Source organism: Mobula birostris, chromosome 23 (assembly GCF_030028105.1).
Source record: "Mobula birostris isolate sMobBir1 chromosome 23, sMobBir1.hap1, whole genome shotgun sequence".
Taxonomy (NCBI): domain Eukaryota; kingdom Metazoa; phylum Chordata; class Chondrichthyes; order Myliobatiformes; family Myliobatidae; genus Mobula; species Mobula birostris.
The window spans coordinates 6,488,198-6,506,437 of record NC_092392.1 but is presented as its reverse complement, the minus strand read 5'-3'; the positions used below and the strand labels follow the sequence as shown (position 1 = coordinate 6,506,437).

Sequence of the window (18,240 nt, the reverse complement as noted above, 5' to 3'; positions counted from 1 at the left end):
AAGGGACCATGGCTGACAAGGGAAGTCAAAGACAGCATTAAATCAAACGAGACGACATATAATATAGCAAAAAATAGTGGGAAGGTAGAGGATTGGGAAGCTTTAAAAAACCAACAGAAAGGAACCGAAAAAGTTGACAAGGAGTGTCAGGGCAGAAGTGAGTGTAGTGCTATTACTAAGGAGAAGATGCTTGGAAAGCTGAAAGATCTGGAGGTAGGTAAGTCACCTGGACCAGATAGTGTACAGCTCAGAGTTCTGAAAGAGGTGGCTGAAGAGATCGTGGAGACATTAGTAATTATTTTTCAAGAATCACTAGATTCTGGAAAGGTTCTGGAAGACAAGGGAATTGCAAGTGCCATTCTTCTCTTCAAGAAGGGAGGGAAGCGGAAGAAAGGAAATAATACGCTGTTAGCTCGAGTGGCTGGGAAGATATTGAGAGTCCACCAGTAAGGTTGGGGTTTTGGCGTGTTTGGGGGATTGTGACAGAATGGGCCAAATTCAGCATGGTTTCCTTGAGGGAAGATCTTGCCTGTCAAATCTGTTGGATTTCTTTGAAGAAATAACAGACAGATGAAGGAGAGTCAGTGGATGTTGTTTCCTTGGATTTTCAGAAGGCCTTGACAAGGTGACATATATTAGGCTGCTTAATAAGAGCCCATGGTACAACAGGAAATATTGGACAGAATATTGACGACTGGCAGGAGGCAAAGAGGATCAGTAACTAGTAGTGTTCTACAAGGATCGGTGTTGGAACTGTCCCTTCATGTTATGTGCCAATGATTTGGATGATGGAATTGATGGCTTTGTGGCCACGTTTGCAAATGGTATCACAATAGGTGGAGAGGTAATATTGAGGAAGTAGCAAGTCTGCAGAAGAACTTAGATTGTGAGAAAGGGTAAAGAACACTTCTTTAGCCGGTTTCTTTAGCCAGATTGTAGTAAATTTGAGAAATTCATTGCTACAGATGGCTGTGGAGGCCAAGTCATTGGGTATATTTAAAGAAGAGCTTGATAGGTTCTTGATTAGTCAGGGCATCAAAAATTACAGGGAGAAGGCAGGAGAATGGGGTTTAGAGGGATAATAAATCAGCCATGATGGAATGATGGAGCAGAATCGATGGGCCAAATGGTCTAATTCTGCTCCCATGTCATATTTTTCCTATAAATGAGTGTAATTGGAGCTGCAGTGCTGGAGCATTGGCCCGAGGGAGGAAACCAATGTTAGTTCACTTATGTCCTTATTAGCTTCAGAAGAACTTGCTGAGGTGGCATTGGTGGAATTGCCTGGAGAGTTCTAAGGAATCCGTGGGTAAGAAGTGTATGGGATTGTGGGAATTACACTGCCCTGTGTCTGATTATGTATCATTTTCAAGGTCTGGATCTTAAAACACCTTTCCTCAAACAGGAAACAGGTTGGTGAATTTCATCAGCAACGTTTGCCTTCAATGAGAGATGACTCCTGATAGAAGAATCAGAGTGACTTTATTGCCAGTATGTGAAACATACCAGAATTGATTGTGGTTCAGTGCCAAGTGTAAAACATAGGACAATATCATAACAGACAACACAATAACAACCATTAGTTACAAGACAACAGAAAAAACAGTCACGAGCAATCAACAATGAGTATAAATATCAATAATAAAATTTAAATAAATGTGATCATAGGAACAGACTAAATATTTATCAACAGAACAAAGACAGCAGGAAAGACTATTTAATGGATGTTGTACAGGGACAGTCAGGGTATTACACTAGTATGAAGTTTTGTTAAGAAACTGGATAGCTACAGGAATACCTTATATTCCATCTGGGTAGCCTCCAACCTGATGGCAAGAACATTGACTTCTCTAACTTCTGCTAATGCCCCACCTTCCCCTCGTACCCCATCTGTTATTTATTTATATCCACACATTCTTTCTCTCTCTCTTTCTCTCCTTTTTCTCCCTCTGTCCCTCTGACTATACCCCTTGCCCATCCTCTGGGTTTCCCCCCCTCCCCCTTTTCCTTCTCTCTGGGCCTCCCGTCCCATGATCCTCTCATATCCCTTTTGCTAATCACCTGTCCAGCTCTTGGCTCCATCCCTCCCCCTCCTGTCTTCTCCTATCATTTTGGATCTCTCCCTCCCACTTTCAAATCTCTTACTAGCTCTTCCTTCAGATAGTCCTGACGAAGGGTCTCGGCCCGAAACTTCGACTGTACCTCTTTCTAGAGATACTGCCTGATCTGTTGTGTTCACCAGCAACTTTGATGTGTGTAGCTACAGGAAAGAAGCTTTGGAGGTGATGTGCAGTGCTGGTGGTGATGGACTTGTGGCATCTCCCTGATGGCAATTTGGTGACTAGATGACTACTAGGGTGGTTGGAGTCAGCAGTAACTTTTTTAGCTCTTCATAGAGCAATACATCACGGACACATAGCCTTTGGGCCACATGTCCATGATGACCACGGTGCTCACTCATTTCTCATGTTCAGCCTGTACCCGTCTGAGCTCCATCCCTCCATGTGCCTGTCCTGCCTCGACCACTTCCTCTGGCAGCTCACTCTATGTACAGTACTCACTACCCGCTCTATGAAAAAGTTTTCCTCACTTCCCTTATAAATCTTTCCCCTCTCATCCTAAATCTGTGCCCCTTAGTTTTGAACTACCTACCCTGGGGAAAACTGTTCCCATACACCTTATCTGTGTTTCTCATGTTTTTAAATATTTCTGTAAGGCCTCCTCTCATTTTCCTACACTCCAAGGAACAAAGATCTAGCCAGACCAACCCCCCTGCACTCTTTCCAGTTTAGCCATATCTTTCCTATAACTAAACTGTACACAGTATTCCAAGTGTGGCCTCACCAATCACTAATACAACTACAACATAACACCCCAACTCCTGTACTCAGTGTTCTGACTGATAAAACCAAGGTGCCTTTTACACCACCTTGTCTACCTGTGTCACCACTTTCAACAAACAATACACTTAAGTCCCTCTAGTGCCCTTGTGAGTGTAATGGTATAAATCCTACACTGATTTGACTTTCCAAAAATCCATCACCTCACACTTGTCCATTTGCCACTCCTTGGCCCATTTCTCTAACTGATCAGGATCTCTGTCTTTTCCAATGTCTTGTTATTATTGGGGTAGTGTTGTAGAGTTGGGGCAGGTGATTACTGGAACTTTATTTTTTCCCACTGCTAAATATAAGAGGATTCTCTTGTAAGTTTCATTGAATGGCATGGAGTTGGGTGAGTGTTGTCTGCCCACTGCAGTTTGACAAAGAAGCTGGAGTGCCTTTGGATCTGGAGTGGAAGCGGTATAGGTTGAAGTTACCCATATGTTCTGTAGATCAGCCAACTCCGGCCAGAAGGGGCTAAAGCTCTGCCTAATAAATTCTTTGGAAGAATATGGAGAGGGGTGGGGGGATGGTGGAGAAACCTTGTATTTTATTTGCGTTTAGACACTGAGGGAAGCAGGGAGAGGTTTAAGTGAGCCGGCGGCATTGAGTGTACGACCCCAGCCCGTGGCCCCGCCATTAACTGATTGAGCAGTTTGAGGGATAGAATTCAGCATGGCTGGATGTTCAGAAACTGAAGGGTCTGCCTTAAGCTTTCCTGTGCTGGAGTTGGCTGACGTCGTGTGTGAACTTACTATCCACAAGGGCTTTTTGTTTGGATTTAGCGGGGGATGTTCTTCGCTGAACTGCCTGGGAAGGTTGACGGAGGCCTGCGAAGGGAGCTCTCTTGGCTCTATAGCTTCTGCCTGTGAGTGCGAGTTGGTTGCGGATGGTGGTGGGGCGGGGGGGGGGTGGCTTACTTTTGCCATGTGCCTCCTCCGAGTCCCGCTCCCCACCACGAATACAGACATACGGTGAAGAGCTGGAGCGCAAAAAAAAGTTTTATTTTAATGGACGTGTGTAAGTCCTCCTTAGTATAAACTGAAGACCCGCAACTTGAAAGATCACTGGGAGAAGTTACAAGGAAGGAAGTGGAGAAGAAAAATTTCGGCCGACTATCAAATTACAATCTTTTTTTCTCTACCTCGCTCACTCGTTAAAGTGGGAGTCGAGATCGCGTCCTTTATTACTACAGATCAACTCGTTCGCATTCCGCGCCCCCCCCCCCCGGTCTTTGTGTTTTTTTGTTGAATGTGACGGCACTTAAGGAAAAGATTCGTTCGGGAGGGAGGAGGGGTGGGGGTTGTGGAATGATCAGATCGCAGGCGGCGAGGAATGGAAATTGACGCGATGACATTCGCTGCAAGTTGCGAAGCGGGCACATCTGGAGCGAGCGGACGCGGGCGAAGCAGCCGGCAGGCAGTCGGACGGAGCGTCACCAAGTTTGTTTTCAGTGGGGAGAGACGAGATTTATTGTGCAAAGGGGCCCGCGCAGAGAGTGGGAAGAAAGGATTTCTCTCAACTTTGTAACTGCGGGTCCAAGATGTCTACCGGGTGGGAGTCTTTTGTGAAGGCGGCTGCAGCCTGCTCGCTTCTCCTCTGGATCTCGGCGGAGCTGAGCGGCACCAACCACACGTCTCCGTACGACCGCTGTAAGAAGGTTTCGGACTGCGAGCCCTTGAGGTACAACACATGCCTGGGCTCCACATTGCCTTACACGCACACCTCGCTCGCCCTGGCCGAGGACTCGGCAACTCAGGAGGAGGCGCACGACAAGCTGGTCCTGTGGTCAGGTACTGCATGCAGACCCTTCGATCGGATCAAAAACGAGCCGTTTTCTCTTTATAAATAACCAGAGAAAATGTTTAAAGTTCCAGTGCACCCCTCCCGTGTTTTGCAATATTTTAACTTTGGATGCTGTTGGGGAGTAAACAGCGATTGTTTGCCCTCACAGCCTGAAAATGGCCTCCGGGGGGGGGGGAGGTTTTTAGTTATACAGGACTTCACTTTGTGAAAAAGTCAATATAAAGTGGTTGTGTCATAACTGGAAAACGGCTCCTCTAGTACCAGTTAAGGGATCTGCAGTACAGGACTCAGACGACAAATTCCTTCACTGAGTTGTGAATCTGTGGAGTCCTTCACACCAGAGGGCTGTGGACGCTCATTTCAAGTTCGGATATTGTAAGAAATCTGGAATAGGAAGCAACAGTTAGTGGAACTTCCAGATTGTTGTAAACAAAACCGTTGCTCTGTTTGGGGAAGAATTTTGCCATGCTTACCCGATCTGGCTTAAACCTAATGCCAGAACAGTGCAGAGTGGTTGAATTGGAAATCCGCCCTGAAATAGTTGGGTAGTCATTCAGATGCATCAAAACTCTTTAATGCTGTAAGTTCGGCAGACACTGGAAATCCAGGGTAACGCACACAAGATGCTGGAGGGACTCAACATGTCTGCCAGCATCTGTAGAAAGGAATAAGGTTTCCAGTCTCAGGTTGGAGGAGCAACACTTCATATTCTGTCTGATGGCATGAACATGGATTTCTCCAACTTCCAGTAATGTTTCCCCCTCCCCCTTCTCTTTTCTTCCATTTCCCACCCTGGCCCTTCTCTCACCTGCTTTCCACCCCTCATGCCCCTCCTCTTTCCCTTTCTCCCATGGTTCACTCTCTTCTCCTATCAGACTCCATCCGTCCTTTACCTTTTTCCATCACCTCCCAATTTCTCACCATTCCCCCACCACCCTCCCACCTATTACTTGGCTTTACCTATTATCTTCTAGCTTGTACTTGTACTATCATCTTCTAGCTTGTAGCTTGTGCTTGTACCTTTCCACGTACTTGGCTTTACCTATCACCTTCTACCTTGTACTCCTTCCTCTCCCCTCACTTCTTATTCTGGCTTCTTCCTCCTTCCTTTCCAGTCCCGACGAAGGGTCTCAACTTGAAATGTTGATGCTTCATTCCTTTTCAAAGAACCTGTCTGACCGACTGAGTTCCTCCAGCATTTTGTGTTGCTCTTTAATTCTGTGCTGTCCCTGAACTGTGGTTGTTCAAGGTGTTGACTCATCGTCATCTCCGGAAGGGCAGCTGACATTGTCAGTGACTCTCAGATTCTATACGTGGAAGGATATTGTCATCTGCAGAATGGGTGGAGGGTAGAGTTCAGACATTCCAGGTAGGGAAAGTGAAAATTCATTTGAATGTCTTGTCTTCAATAACTCACGTTAAGATGCTTTGTGAGAGTGTAAGCAGACAAAAAAAAACTGAAGTGAGACAGAGAAGTCAAGTTTGGATTAAAATTTTGGATAGTAATGACGGTCTCTTAAAGCAGGATGAAGAGGTTTAAAGAAGAAATGACAGAGGTCAAAGTTCACCAGTGGTGGGCAGGGTAATGGGGAAGGCATACAAGGCCCTAAAAGTCACAGCATTTAAGAAGTATGCTGCAGGATGATGCAAAGATAATGGGAAACAAGGGATCTGAAAATGAAAAAGGTTATGTAGAAATAGTGAGGTAAGGGAAGTGGGATTTGACGTGGGCTGATTGATGAATGGATTTAAGACCATAAGACACAGGAGCAGAAGTAGGCCATTACGCCTATCAAGTCCGCTCCACTATTCCATCATGGCTGATATATTATCCCTCGACTATAAGACATAGGAGTAGAATAGCTTTATGGTCTTATAGATCTGGTGTGACTTAAGGTGTAGCCATTGGAGTTTTAGATGAACATGTTCATGAAGGGTAGAAGGTAGGAAACAGCCAGTTGAACACTGGAATACAGAACCCTAGTGACAACAGAAGAGTAGATTGCCTGGGCACTGTTGATGTTACTGAAAGTTGTTGATCTCAATGATGGGAATAATATGATGATGCTGAAAACACAGCATAAAGTTCCATTAGATTGCTAACTGTGTTAACTTGAGATAATAGCAAGAATCAAGAAAGTGCTGACAAGAGTATAAAGATTGTGACAGAAGCCCAACTGTTGGGGTCTCTGTAGAAAATGTCAGTATATCCAGAATGAGTAATATCTTCATACCACAGGATAAATTGATGGTGAAAGACTTTATTGAGATAGTGTGAGGTCTTCTCAGTGTACATGTGGATTATCATAGCATATCCAGAAGCTGTTTGACAAGATGCCGCACATGAGGCTGCTTAACCAGTTACAAGCTCACGGTATTACAGGAAAGATTCTAGCATGGATAAAGCAGTGGCTGATTGGCAGGAGGCACAGAGTGGGAATAAAGGGAGCCTCTTCTGGCTGCTTGCCAGTGACTAGTGATGTTCCACAGGGGTCTGTGTTGGGACCAATTCTTTTTATGTCCATGATTTGGATGATGGAATTTATGGCATTGTTGCAAAGTTTAAGATGATATGAAGATAGATGGAGGGGCAGGTGTAATGAAATGGCAGAGCATACTCGATGGGCCAAATGGCCTAATTCTGCTCCTATAACTTATGGCCTTATATTTCTGATGATTTTGGAGAGGGGAAACATATAAATATGCAAGAGGAGGAAAATAGAGATAGAAAGAATTTTTGCACATTTAAAAAGTATTTCACAGCATCAAAACATCTCAAGCTGTTTTACTTCATTGTTGGAATGCATGAAGCAGAACAGTCATTTTATACACAGCCAATTCCAATTAATATCAATAACTTAAGAAAAGCTGTTGGTGTTATTTATTGAAGGATAAATATTGTGAAGAAATCGGGAGAAGATTCTTGATTTACTTGAATCTTTTTTAGGTAAAAAGGGAGGACAAGACTTGGTTTTATATCTCATCTGAGAGAAAATCTGCTAATCATCGCACATCTGATGACTAGTCAGGCACAGAGGTTCAGCCTGACTAATCTTGCTACAGTCTTTGAAAAGATCATCATACCTAGACCATGATGTACAATTGCAGTCCTTTCTCAGCTCATACTCATCCAAGTGTTCAACCACTATGTCCTTGAAAGTAAGGCTGTAAAGGGTGTGGTTACCATCTGACACCAGAGTAAATGGGACCTTCTCAAGGCTGTTTTATGTAGAAACCAATGGTCTAACCAGGAAACAAAGATTGTTTATGAAAGTAAACTAGCACAAAATATAAAAACAGACAGTAGAACTTTTTATATAAAGTGGAACAGGGTGACTAAGATGAACGTAGGTCCCTTGGAAGATTAGAAGGCCTTGAGCAACTACAGTGGCATGCAAAAGTTTGGGCACCCCTGGTCAAAATTTCTGTTACTGTGAATAGCTAAGCGAGTAAAAGATGAACTGATTTCCAAAAGGCATAAAGTTAAAGATGACACATTTCTTTAATATTTTAAGCAAGAAAACTTTTTTATTTCCATCTTTTACAGTTTCAAAATAACAAAAAAGGAAAAGGGCCCGAAGCAAAAGTTTGGGCACCCTGCATGGCAGTACTTAGTAACACCCCCTTTGGCAAGTATTGCAGCTTGTAAACGCTTTTTGTAGCCAGCTAAGAGTCTTTCAATTCTTGTTTGGGGGATTTTCGCCCATTCTTCCTTGCAAAAGGCTTCTAGTTCTGTGAGATCCTTGGGTCGTCTTGCATGCACTTCTCTTTTGAGGTCTATCCACAGATTCTCGATGATGTTTAGGTCCGGGGACTGTGAGGGCCATGGCAAAACCTTCAGCTTGCACCTTCTGAGGTAGTCCATTGTGGATCTTGAGGTGTGTTTAGGATCATTATCCTGTTGTAGAAGCCGTCCTCTTTTCATCTTCGGCTTTTTTACAGATGGTGTGATGTTTTGCTTCCAGAATTTGCTGGTTTTTAATTGAATTTATTCTTCCCTCTACCAGTAAATGTTCCCCGTGCCACTGGCTGCAACACAAGCCCAAAGCATGATCGATCCATCCCTGTGCTTAACAGTTGGAGATGGATTCTTTTCATGAAATTCTGCACCCTTTTTTCTCCAAACATACCTTTGCTCATTGCGGCCAGAAGGTTCTATTTTAACTTCATCAGTCCGCAGGACTTGTTTCCAAAATGCATCAGACTTGTTTAGGTGTTCTTTTGAACTTTTTGAATAGAACTTTATCTTAAGCTCCCTAATAAAATCTGGATTATTACACAACACCCATTTGAAGATGATCTTTCCCTGAGTAGGGTCAAGCACAAGCTTCTCTAAAAAACCATCTCGTAGGCATTCAACAAATTCCTTCTCTTGCGATCTGACACCAATCTGATTTTTCCAATCCCCTTGCATATTGAAGTCCCCTGTTTCAAAGGGTAATTATAACATTACCCCTGTTACATGCATCCTTATTACGTTACACACTTAGGACAAGACGGCACAGCCTCAGGATAGAGAGGCGCCCATTTAAAACAGGGATGCGTAGAAGTTTCTTTAGCCAAAGGGTGATAGATTTGTGGAATTTATTAACACAGGCAGCCGTGGAGGCAAGGTTGTGGGGTGTGTTTAGGGCAGAGCTTGATAGGTTTTTGATTGAACATGGCATCAAAGGTTATGGGGAGAAGGCTGGGGAGGGGAGAAAAGGATTGGCCATAATTGAATGGTGGAGCAGACCCTGGGCCAAATGACCTAATTCTGCTCCTTGTCTTATGCTCTTACGGTCTTTCCAATCTCAACCCCACATCTTGGCTTCTAGTTGGAGGCCTATATATGATCCCCATAATAGTTTTTTTTTACCCTTGCAGGTTTTTTTTACCTTTACTCCACCCACAAAGATTTGATATTCTCTGATCCTACGTCACCTCTTTCTAAAGATGGAATTCCATCTCTTGCCAAGAGCCACACCACTACCTATGCCTTCCTGCCTGTCCTTTCGACGTTGTACCCTTTGATGTTAAGCTCCCATCTGGGAACTTTTTTCAGCCACAGCTCAGTGATGCCCGCAGCGTCATAACAACCAATCTCTAATTGTGCCATGAATTCATCTACAGTCTGAATACTACATGTGTTTAAATACAGCACCTTCAGTCCTGCACCCTTCACCCTTTTGAATTCTGCCTCTGTGGTACAATTTAGCTCTTTGCTTTGTCTGCATTTGTACCCAGTCATTGGCTTGTCCTTCCTTACATTCATGTTACACCCATCATCTACTTGTAAACCTGCTTGTTCATCCTCAGCTCTATCACACTGGGTGCCATCCCCCTGCCATATTAGTTTAAACCACTCCCAACAGCTCTAATAAATCTTCCCGCAAGAATATTGGTCCCCCTTGGATTCAAGTGCAACCTGCCTTAGAAGAGGTCCAGGTGACCCAGAAATCTGAATCCCTGCCCCCGTTTCAACTCTTCAACCACACAGTTATCTGCCACCTCATTCTCTTCCTGTCCTCACTGTCGCGTGGCACAGGCTGAGATTACTACCCTTGAGGTTCTGTTTCTCAGCTTCTTTCCTAAGTCCCTGTATTCTGTTTTCAGGACCTCCTCCCTTTTTCTACCTATGTTATTAGTACCAATATGTACCACTATTGCTGGCTGCTCACCCTCCCTTTTCAGGATATCGTGGATCTGTTCAGAAACATGGCAGACCCTGGCACCTGGGAGGTAAACCACTATCGGTGTTTCTTTTTCGCAGAATCGCCTATCTGTCCCCCTAACTATAGAGTCCCCTATCACTGCTGCCTTCCTCTTCAGTTCCCTGCCCTTCTGAGCCATAGGGCCAGACTCAGTGCCAGAGGCACGACCACTGTTACTTCCCCCAATTAGTTTGCCACCCCCACCCCCCGAACAGTACTGAAAATGGAGTACATATTGTTGAGGGGGATGGCCACAGGGGTGCTCTCCACTATTTGACGTTCTCTCTTCCCTCTCCTGACAGTCACCCTTTATCTGTCTCCTGTAGTCTTGGGGTGATTATCTCCTTGTAGCTCCTGTCTATCACCTCCTCGCTTTCCCTCATAGTCTCATGATTTGGGGGATAGAATAGATGTAGGATGGAGATGAGCCACTGGAAGGAAAGGGGGAAGAAACTAGAATACGAAGTTGGGGCGGAGGGAATGAAGTAAAACCTGGCAGGTGATGGGCGAAACCAGGTGAGGTGGACGGATTAGAGCAGTGTCCTTGTGAAGTGAATAATTAGTGCTGTAGATAATCCTTTAAAATTTATATGGAATTTAGTAAAGCATTCTACAAGGTCCCTCATGGTAGGCTGAAAAAGACGATTGAGGTACTAAGATCCATGGAGACTCTGTTTATTGGATTCAAAATAGGCTTGGCCATAGAATGCAGGGGGTAGTGGTGGGGATGTTACTCTGAGTGAAGATCTGTGCCCAGTGTTATTGGGAAGGATTAATGCTGGAAGATTTATAAATGCTTAGCACAAAAATATAGGTTGACTTATTAGGAAGTTTGGAGATGACATGAAATTTGTCAGTAGGATATGGACCAGTTGGAAACATGGGCAGAGAAATGGCAGATGGAGCTAAAGCTGGATGTGCGTAAGATGTTGCAATCGGGAATAAATGGCAGGACTCCTGGGAGTATTGATGTAAAGAGGGATCTTGTGGTGCAAATCTGTATTTCCCTGAAAATGACAACGCAAATAGATAGGACGCGAAAGGAAGTATGTGGCAAACCTGCCTTCATCAACCAGAATGGTGAATTAACAAAAGGGAAATCGTGGTGCAACAGAAAAGCAACATTTGGAGTTTCGCATAGAGTTCTGGTCACCATGGAATGATGTGGAGGCTTTGGGGAGGGTGCAGAAGAGGTTCACTAGAGCATCACCTGCAGCAGAGAGTATTAATCCTAAGGAAAGATTGGACAAACTTAATTTCTCTGGAGTGTTGAAGGACGAGGTGCTTCCTGAGAGAAGTGTGTAAAATTAGAGGAGGTCAGAGTCTTTTTCCTGGGATGGAAATATCACATAGCTTTAAGATGAGAAGGGGGGAAGTTCGAAGAAGATTTATGAGGTAATTTTCAGAGAGTACTATGTGCTTGGAACACACTGCCTTGGGAAGTGGTGGAAGCAGATATAATAGTAAAGTTTACAGGGGATTTGGACAGGCACACAAACTAGCAGGAAATAGAGGGACATGGACCTCGAGCAGCCAGGTGAGATTACTTACAAGGATACAGCACTCACTTACAGGAGTAATCACTAGGGACTGTGCTAATCATGGAAGTCAGTACTGTATCCCTGTGCTGTACTGTAAGTAGTGAGGAGGGGTTCAAGAGGGGAAAATCTAGAAAGTTAAACGGAAAGCTTAAAGCAAAAGCATAAGGTAGCAAATTGGGTAACAATACCCACTGTATCAGGAACATTGCACATAGTTAGAAACAAACATAAAAATTTCTGAAAACACACAGCAGACCAGGCAGCATCTGTGGAAAGAGAAACAGAGATCATGGCTTTAATTTATTTTCATTGAGAGATGGAGAAGTGATAACGGTACAAAGGCAAAATTAAAGACATTTTACTCGAATTCAAACGGCATTTGTAACAAGGTAGGTGCATTAGTGGCATAAATGAACATAAATGGGTGCAGTCTAATAGCTGTTACAGACCCATGGGTGCCAAGTAACCAAGGTTAGAAATGAGGTTTTCCAGAACGTTTAGAAATGGAGTGGGGGTAGTCCTAAAATTAATGAATGGGATAAAAGCTGTAGAGGGAAAGGTTCGTAGCTCAGAAAATCAAGTAGAATAGGCGTCGCCGACCCGTTGATCACAATCGACTGGTCGATCTTTGAGACTTTCCCAGTAGATCCCAAAAAAAATCAAAAATAAATACACAAATATTGTTGTAATGTGAGCATTATAAAAATAAGTAATACTAATTAGGGTAATGGTAATATAGCAATACTTCTGCTGCAAAGCTGTTTGTAAAGAGAGATTGTTTCCAGGTTGCAGGGTTTTAGTTCCATTCTTTCTGCCCAGTTTGCATGTGTGTAGCTCCCCCGCCATGAACTGCGTTTTCAACGTAGCTTGTGCTGCATCAAAGTGACCAATTAAATTAGATACGCGATGGTCCCCAACCACCGGGCCGCGAAGAATGCAGTGGTACAGCGGTAGTTGGAACGTACCCAGCACATTTAAGAAAAAAGCCGAAATAAACAAGCTAATTAATTAGGTGCCGCCTGGCACATAAGTGTCAGCCCAGATCAGATTCGCTTGCCGATTGCGTCGCCTCTGATCTGGGCCGACATTTATGTGCCGGGCAGCACCTAATTAATTAGTTTGTTTATTTCAGCTTTTTTTCTTAAAGATGTGCTGTGTGTGTCCCGGCAAAAGAGTACAGATTGTCGCAAACATCAATATACGGCACTCGCTCGTGATATCCTGATAGCATGGCGGAGGCTCCACGAAAGAAGGCGAAAACGTACAAATTCCATCCAGAATGGGAAGAGGAATTTCTATTTACCTTGGTGAAAGACAAGTGTGTATGCATGTTGTGCCACCAAACACAAGCACTGACTAAAAGAGGGAATCTGGAGTGGCACCACAACACCAACCACCAGAAATTTAAAGACACCTACCCTGCAAAGAGCGCAATCCGCGCCAGCAAAGTTGAGGAGCTGAAATCAGGGTTGAAGGTCCAGCAATCATTTTTCACAAAACGTGCTGCTCAAAATAAGGCTGCTATTGAAGCATCATTTCGTGTAAGTCGCCTTTTGGCTAAACACAAGAAGCCTTTTACAGATGGCGATTTATTCAAGGAAGCAATGGCCATTACCGCAGAGACTGTATTTAATGACTTTAGAAACAAAAACAACATCACAACCGCAATACATAATATACCGCTTGGTCCTGCAACAGTGACAAGGAGGGGAGAGTCACTGTCAGAGGACGTGGATATTTTTCACTACAATTCGACGAATCCCTGAATGTAATGCAAACAGCTCAGCTTGTTGTATTTGTCAGAATGGCTTTCCAGGATTTTACAACAAAGGAGGACTTCCTCACTCTTTTGCAATTAAAGGAGAGAACGAGAGGTGAGGATATTTGCAATGAGTTTAAAAGATATGTCCGTGAAAATGACACCCCCATTCATAAACAGGTGGCAATTACTACTGATGGGGCCCCAACAATGCGTGGTGTACGCGTGGGTTTTATAGCACTAAAAGTCAGTGCCTACTTCAGGTCAACTTATCTATGTGAAATTGCATTTTCACAGATGAAAAATTATTAAATCTAAGTACAGGAGCTGTCTTACTGACAGACACCTCACAGACTGTCTCAGACTGGCTGTCTGTAGTTATGAGCCAAATTTCAGGGAACTAGCAGAAAGTATTCAGTCCCAGTCATCACACTGAGTGCAACAGTCAATTCTTATTCATTTATTTTTCGTGTTGAAATAAAATTAAATAATGAAATGTAGAGTTAAAGGTGTGATATATTGTAATATCCTTAAAGAAAGATATGCCAGTTACAGTGTTTTCTTGTTTGAATTAATTTGAAAGTTTGACAAAAGTATTTTGTGTAATTCAAATACAATTAACCCAAATAAAAGGTCTCAAATTGGCAGTACAATCTGAGTTGTTTTTTCTCTAAACGATTTAGTAGGTAGATCTTGCCTTTCAGTAAGGTCGAGGTAGGCGATCTTGGGCTTAAAAAGGTTGGTGAGCACTAAAGTAGAATCAATCTAGGGAACGGGGGATGAAAAGACGGAGCAAGTAGGAAGAAAATATTTCATCGACCCAAAGCAGTAGGGGTGATACAAGGCATAGATAGGTTAGAAAAGTAAAGATGCCTACAACTGGGTAATCATATGAGACTTTAATCTGTTTATACAACTAGTGGAGATGAAAGAATGACATTTGGAGGACTGCATAGATGCAATAGTTGCGTTCCCACGCAGGTCTGACAAAGAACTTGAAAAAGCGGTAGGCTTTTTGATGGGACCCTTGACTGGAGTACTGTGCGGACACAAGAGCAGCATTCCCACGCAGAGCCTTAAAAACCCAGACTCTATCAAAGAGAGGTTCTGCCTACAGGAATGGTCATTGTCAGTGTAGTCTTGAGTAAGAGTAGTAAGGCTTTGGCTCACGGGCTGGGGGGGATCTCATTGAAACCTACCGAATGTTGAAAGGACTAGATAAGGTAGGTATGGAGAGGATGCTTCCTATAGTGGGGGTATCCAGAACTAGAGGGCACAGCCTCAAAATTGAGGGGTGACCCTTTAGAACAGAGGTAAGGAGGATTTTATTTAGCCAGTGAGTAGTAAATCTGTGAAATGCTCTGGCACAGTCTGTGGTGGAGGCCAAGTCCGTGGGTATATTTAAGGCGAAGTTGATCATTTCCTGATTGGTCAGGGCATCAAAGGATATGGCGAGAAGACAGGTGTGTGTGTCATGGTCCAGTCCGTGAAATCTGCGTTCCAGTTCACGGTCCGGTTCACCAATCCTTATTCCAGGTTTTCCTGTTTTCCCTTGTTCCATTGGGTGCCTTAATTGATTCTCGTTTTGGGCTGACACATAAGTACCTCTGCAAACCAAGGATTCCCTGCTGGACTGTTCCCTTCCCCTCCCTTGCAAATCACCGACAGTTATCTCGCCTGCACCCTTCGTCTGCCACTTCATCAGAATCCTCCTCAAGTATCCTCAGCAGTCATCCCGGCCCTGTGTCCTGGAAAGCATCCTGGCCCTGCATCCTAGAAGGGTCCCGGCGGCTCCGAGCCCAAGTAGGAGTCCTGGCTCTGTACCCTAGAGCCTAACCCAGCGAAGTCCAAGAGCCAAGCCGAATCTAGTTCAAGTGCCACGTCCTGCGCTGGAGTTCCCTCGTCCAGTCCAGGAGTTCCTTCGTTTAGTCCAAGCCACGTCCAGGTAGCTTGTCTAGTCCAAGTCTCGTCCAAGTAGCTCGTCTAGTCCAAGCCACGTCCTAGAAACTCGTCTGGTCCAAGCACCTTGTCCTGTCCAAGCCAAGGCTTTGAGTTCTGGTCCTGTCCATGTGCCTCATCCTGTGCAGGAGTTCCATGTCCAGTGCTGTAGCCACGTCTTGTCCTCGCCTAGATCCGGGGTCCGAGCCTGAGTCAAGACCCAGGTTCCGGGTCTCTGTCCAGTCTCTGGCTCAGAGTCCTAGCCCAGGCTCCTAGTTCCAAGTCTCGTCCAGGGCCTGCGTTGCGTCTTGCCATGCTTTCTTGACAAACCTAGTCCTGTTCCTAGAACTTCAGTGTCTGTGTCTTGCATTTGGATCCGCTCCCAGTGCCCCCTTATGACAGTGTGGGATTGAGTGGAATCCGGGCTCAGCCATGACGGAATAGTGGAGCAATCTTGATGGGCTGAATGGCTTAATTCTGTTCCTATGTCATGGTCTTATTTGTCAATGAAGTGTATTCAACTTTCCAGAAGGCACTTGATAAGTTGCCACATAAAAGGCTGGTCCACAAGACCTCAGGATATTGGAAGAAGTATGTTAATATGAAGCCAGTTTAACACGCAAGTGGAGAGTTGGTATAAATGGGTCATTTACAGACTGGGAAGACATAGCAAGTGGAGTTACCCAAAGATTAATCCTTAGCTCCCAATTATATTCTATCTGTATTAGTGGAGTAGAGTGTTACCTACCTAAGTTTGCTGATGACACAAAAATAGTTAAAGAGGGCCTGCCATGATGAGGGTGACTATATTCAGTAAGATGATGCAAATGGATTATGTGACTGGACAGAAAGTTGGCAAATGGAGTTTAATGTAGGAAAGTGTGAGGTCATACATTTCTCTCGCAGGAATCAAAAGGTAGTCTGTTCCTGGAATGAAGGACTGTCAGTGAGTGAAACACAGAGGGATCTAGGTGTTTTTGTGCATGAAACCACGTTAAGTTATTAGGAAGGGCAAATGCTAAGTTAATTTTATTGCTAAGCTGGTGGAGTTTATAAATTGAAAGCTATTGTTACAATTGTTCAAGTTGTTAATGAGACTGTGCCGTAACATAACATTATTAAGATTGGCTATAAAAGCAGAGCCCTGTATAGTAAAAAGTAATTAAGACAAATAATTATTAATTATAATTAAGACAGATTTCAGTGGGATGATAGTAGATATAAACCAGAGGAAAAGGGAATTATAGGTTGACAGACAAAACTGAAATAGAACAATTGGCTACCTTGAAGGAAAAATTGGTTTGGTTTGGATATGTCTGAGGGGCAAAGGAAGAAGACATCCAGAGCTCACTATGTGACAAAAGAAATCCAGGAGAAGACAACGCAAGAAAGGGCGCTTATGACAGATGTCAGATTGCTAAGACTAATAAAAAAACAAGTAAGAAGATGGAACATACCAATTCTATCTATTCATGGTCTATATCCCTCCATTCCCAGTCTACTCAATTGCCTATCTAAATGCTTCTAAATGCCAAAAGAGTCAATGGGGAAATGAAAGTTCAAATCAGAGAGGCAAGGAGAGAAGATGTCAACATAAATGAAAATCTACGTGTTTATTAGCATATCAATAGTAAATACAGGTGGGTGGCGTGGTGGAGATAGGTCTCTACCAAAGGAGGTGTAAGGTGCTCCTTCCCTCTGCCAGCCTGCAGGTCATCCTGGGGCAAAGTGTAGCTCGTGCTTAGCCCTCCGATCTGGTAACATGAAGCCATGGGAGCAGGTGGTGGACATTACAAGCCTTGGTTATGTGATCACTGATGCCAGGCAGACAATTTCTGAGGAGTATTGATAATGGCTGGGATCACCCATTCTGTAAAGACGCCGCCCAGAAGAAGGCAATGGTTAGGCACTTCTGTAGAAAAGTTTGCCAAGAACAATCTTGGTCAAGACCATGATCGCCCACGTCATACAACATTGCACACGATGATGTCATACGGCACAGCACATAACGATGATGATTACATATTACATACAGGAGTGAGGCAAGACAAAATATGGCAACTTGCTCATGACTGCTGATAGCAGTGTTGTACTAAATGAGTATAATGCATCATAAAAGAACAATTCGCTTTGATACTAGATAGGAAAAGATTGATAGTACAGATGTATCAGAAAGGTTGGCTGAACTTAAAGGAGATGCATCACCAGGAATGGATGGAATACATCCGAGTGTTTTGTGGGAAGCACAGGAGATCATGTGCCCTGACTGATGTTTCAGAGCTTTTTCTTTGAAAAAGGAGTAAGGATTAACCAGTTACCAGAACCCATGTGGTGGGAAACCTACTAAAAACGTTTATCTGATTGAGGATTCATAGTCACTTGGAGGAAAGTGGATTTGGCAAGTTAACGCAGATTTGTAAAGGGGAGTCATTTTCGGCTGGTTTGAGGAGATAACAGATAGAGTTAATGAGGATAATGCAACCGGTGTCGTGCGGAAGGCTTTTGACAGTGTTGAAGGTTGGAACACAAAGGGGACATTGGCAGCATGGATACAAAAATAGCAGTGATTGACAACAAAGGGTTGTGGTGTTCCAGGTCAGAGAACCTTGAGTATTGGTGTC

The 18,240-nt window shown here is 43.8% G+C and overlaps 1 protein-coding gene across 1 annotated transcript in view; it reads left to right on the top strand.

Moving 5' to 3' along the window:
* Positions 1–3,776: 3,776 nt before the first annotated feature.
* Positions 3,777–18,240, top strand: part of smo (smoothened, frizzled class receptor) — a 49,706-nt gene continuing 35,242 nt past the window's right edge. The window contains exon 1 of the mRNA XM_072241564.1: positions 3,777–4,675. Coding sequence (XP_072097665.1) covers positions 4,426–4,675 — 250 coding nt within the window. The 5' untranslated portion in view covers positions 3,777–4,425. The remainder of the gene's footprint in view (positions 4,676–18,240) is intronic.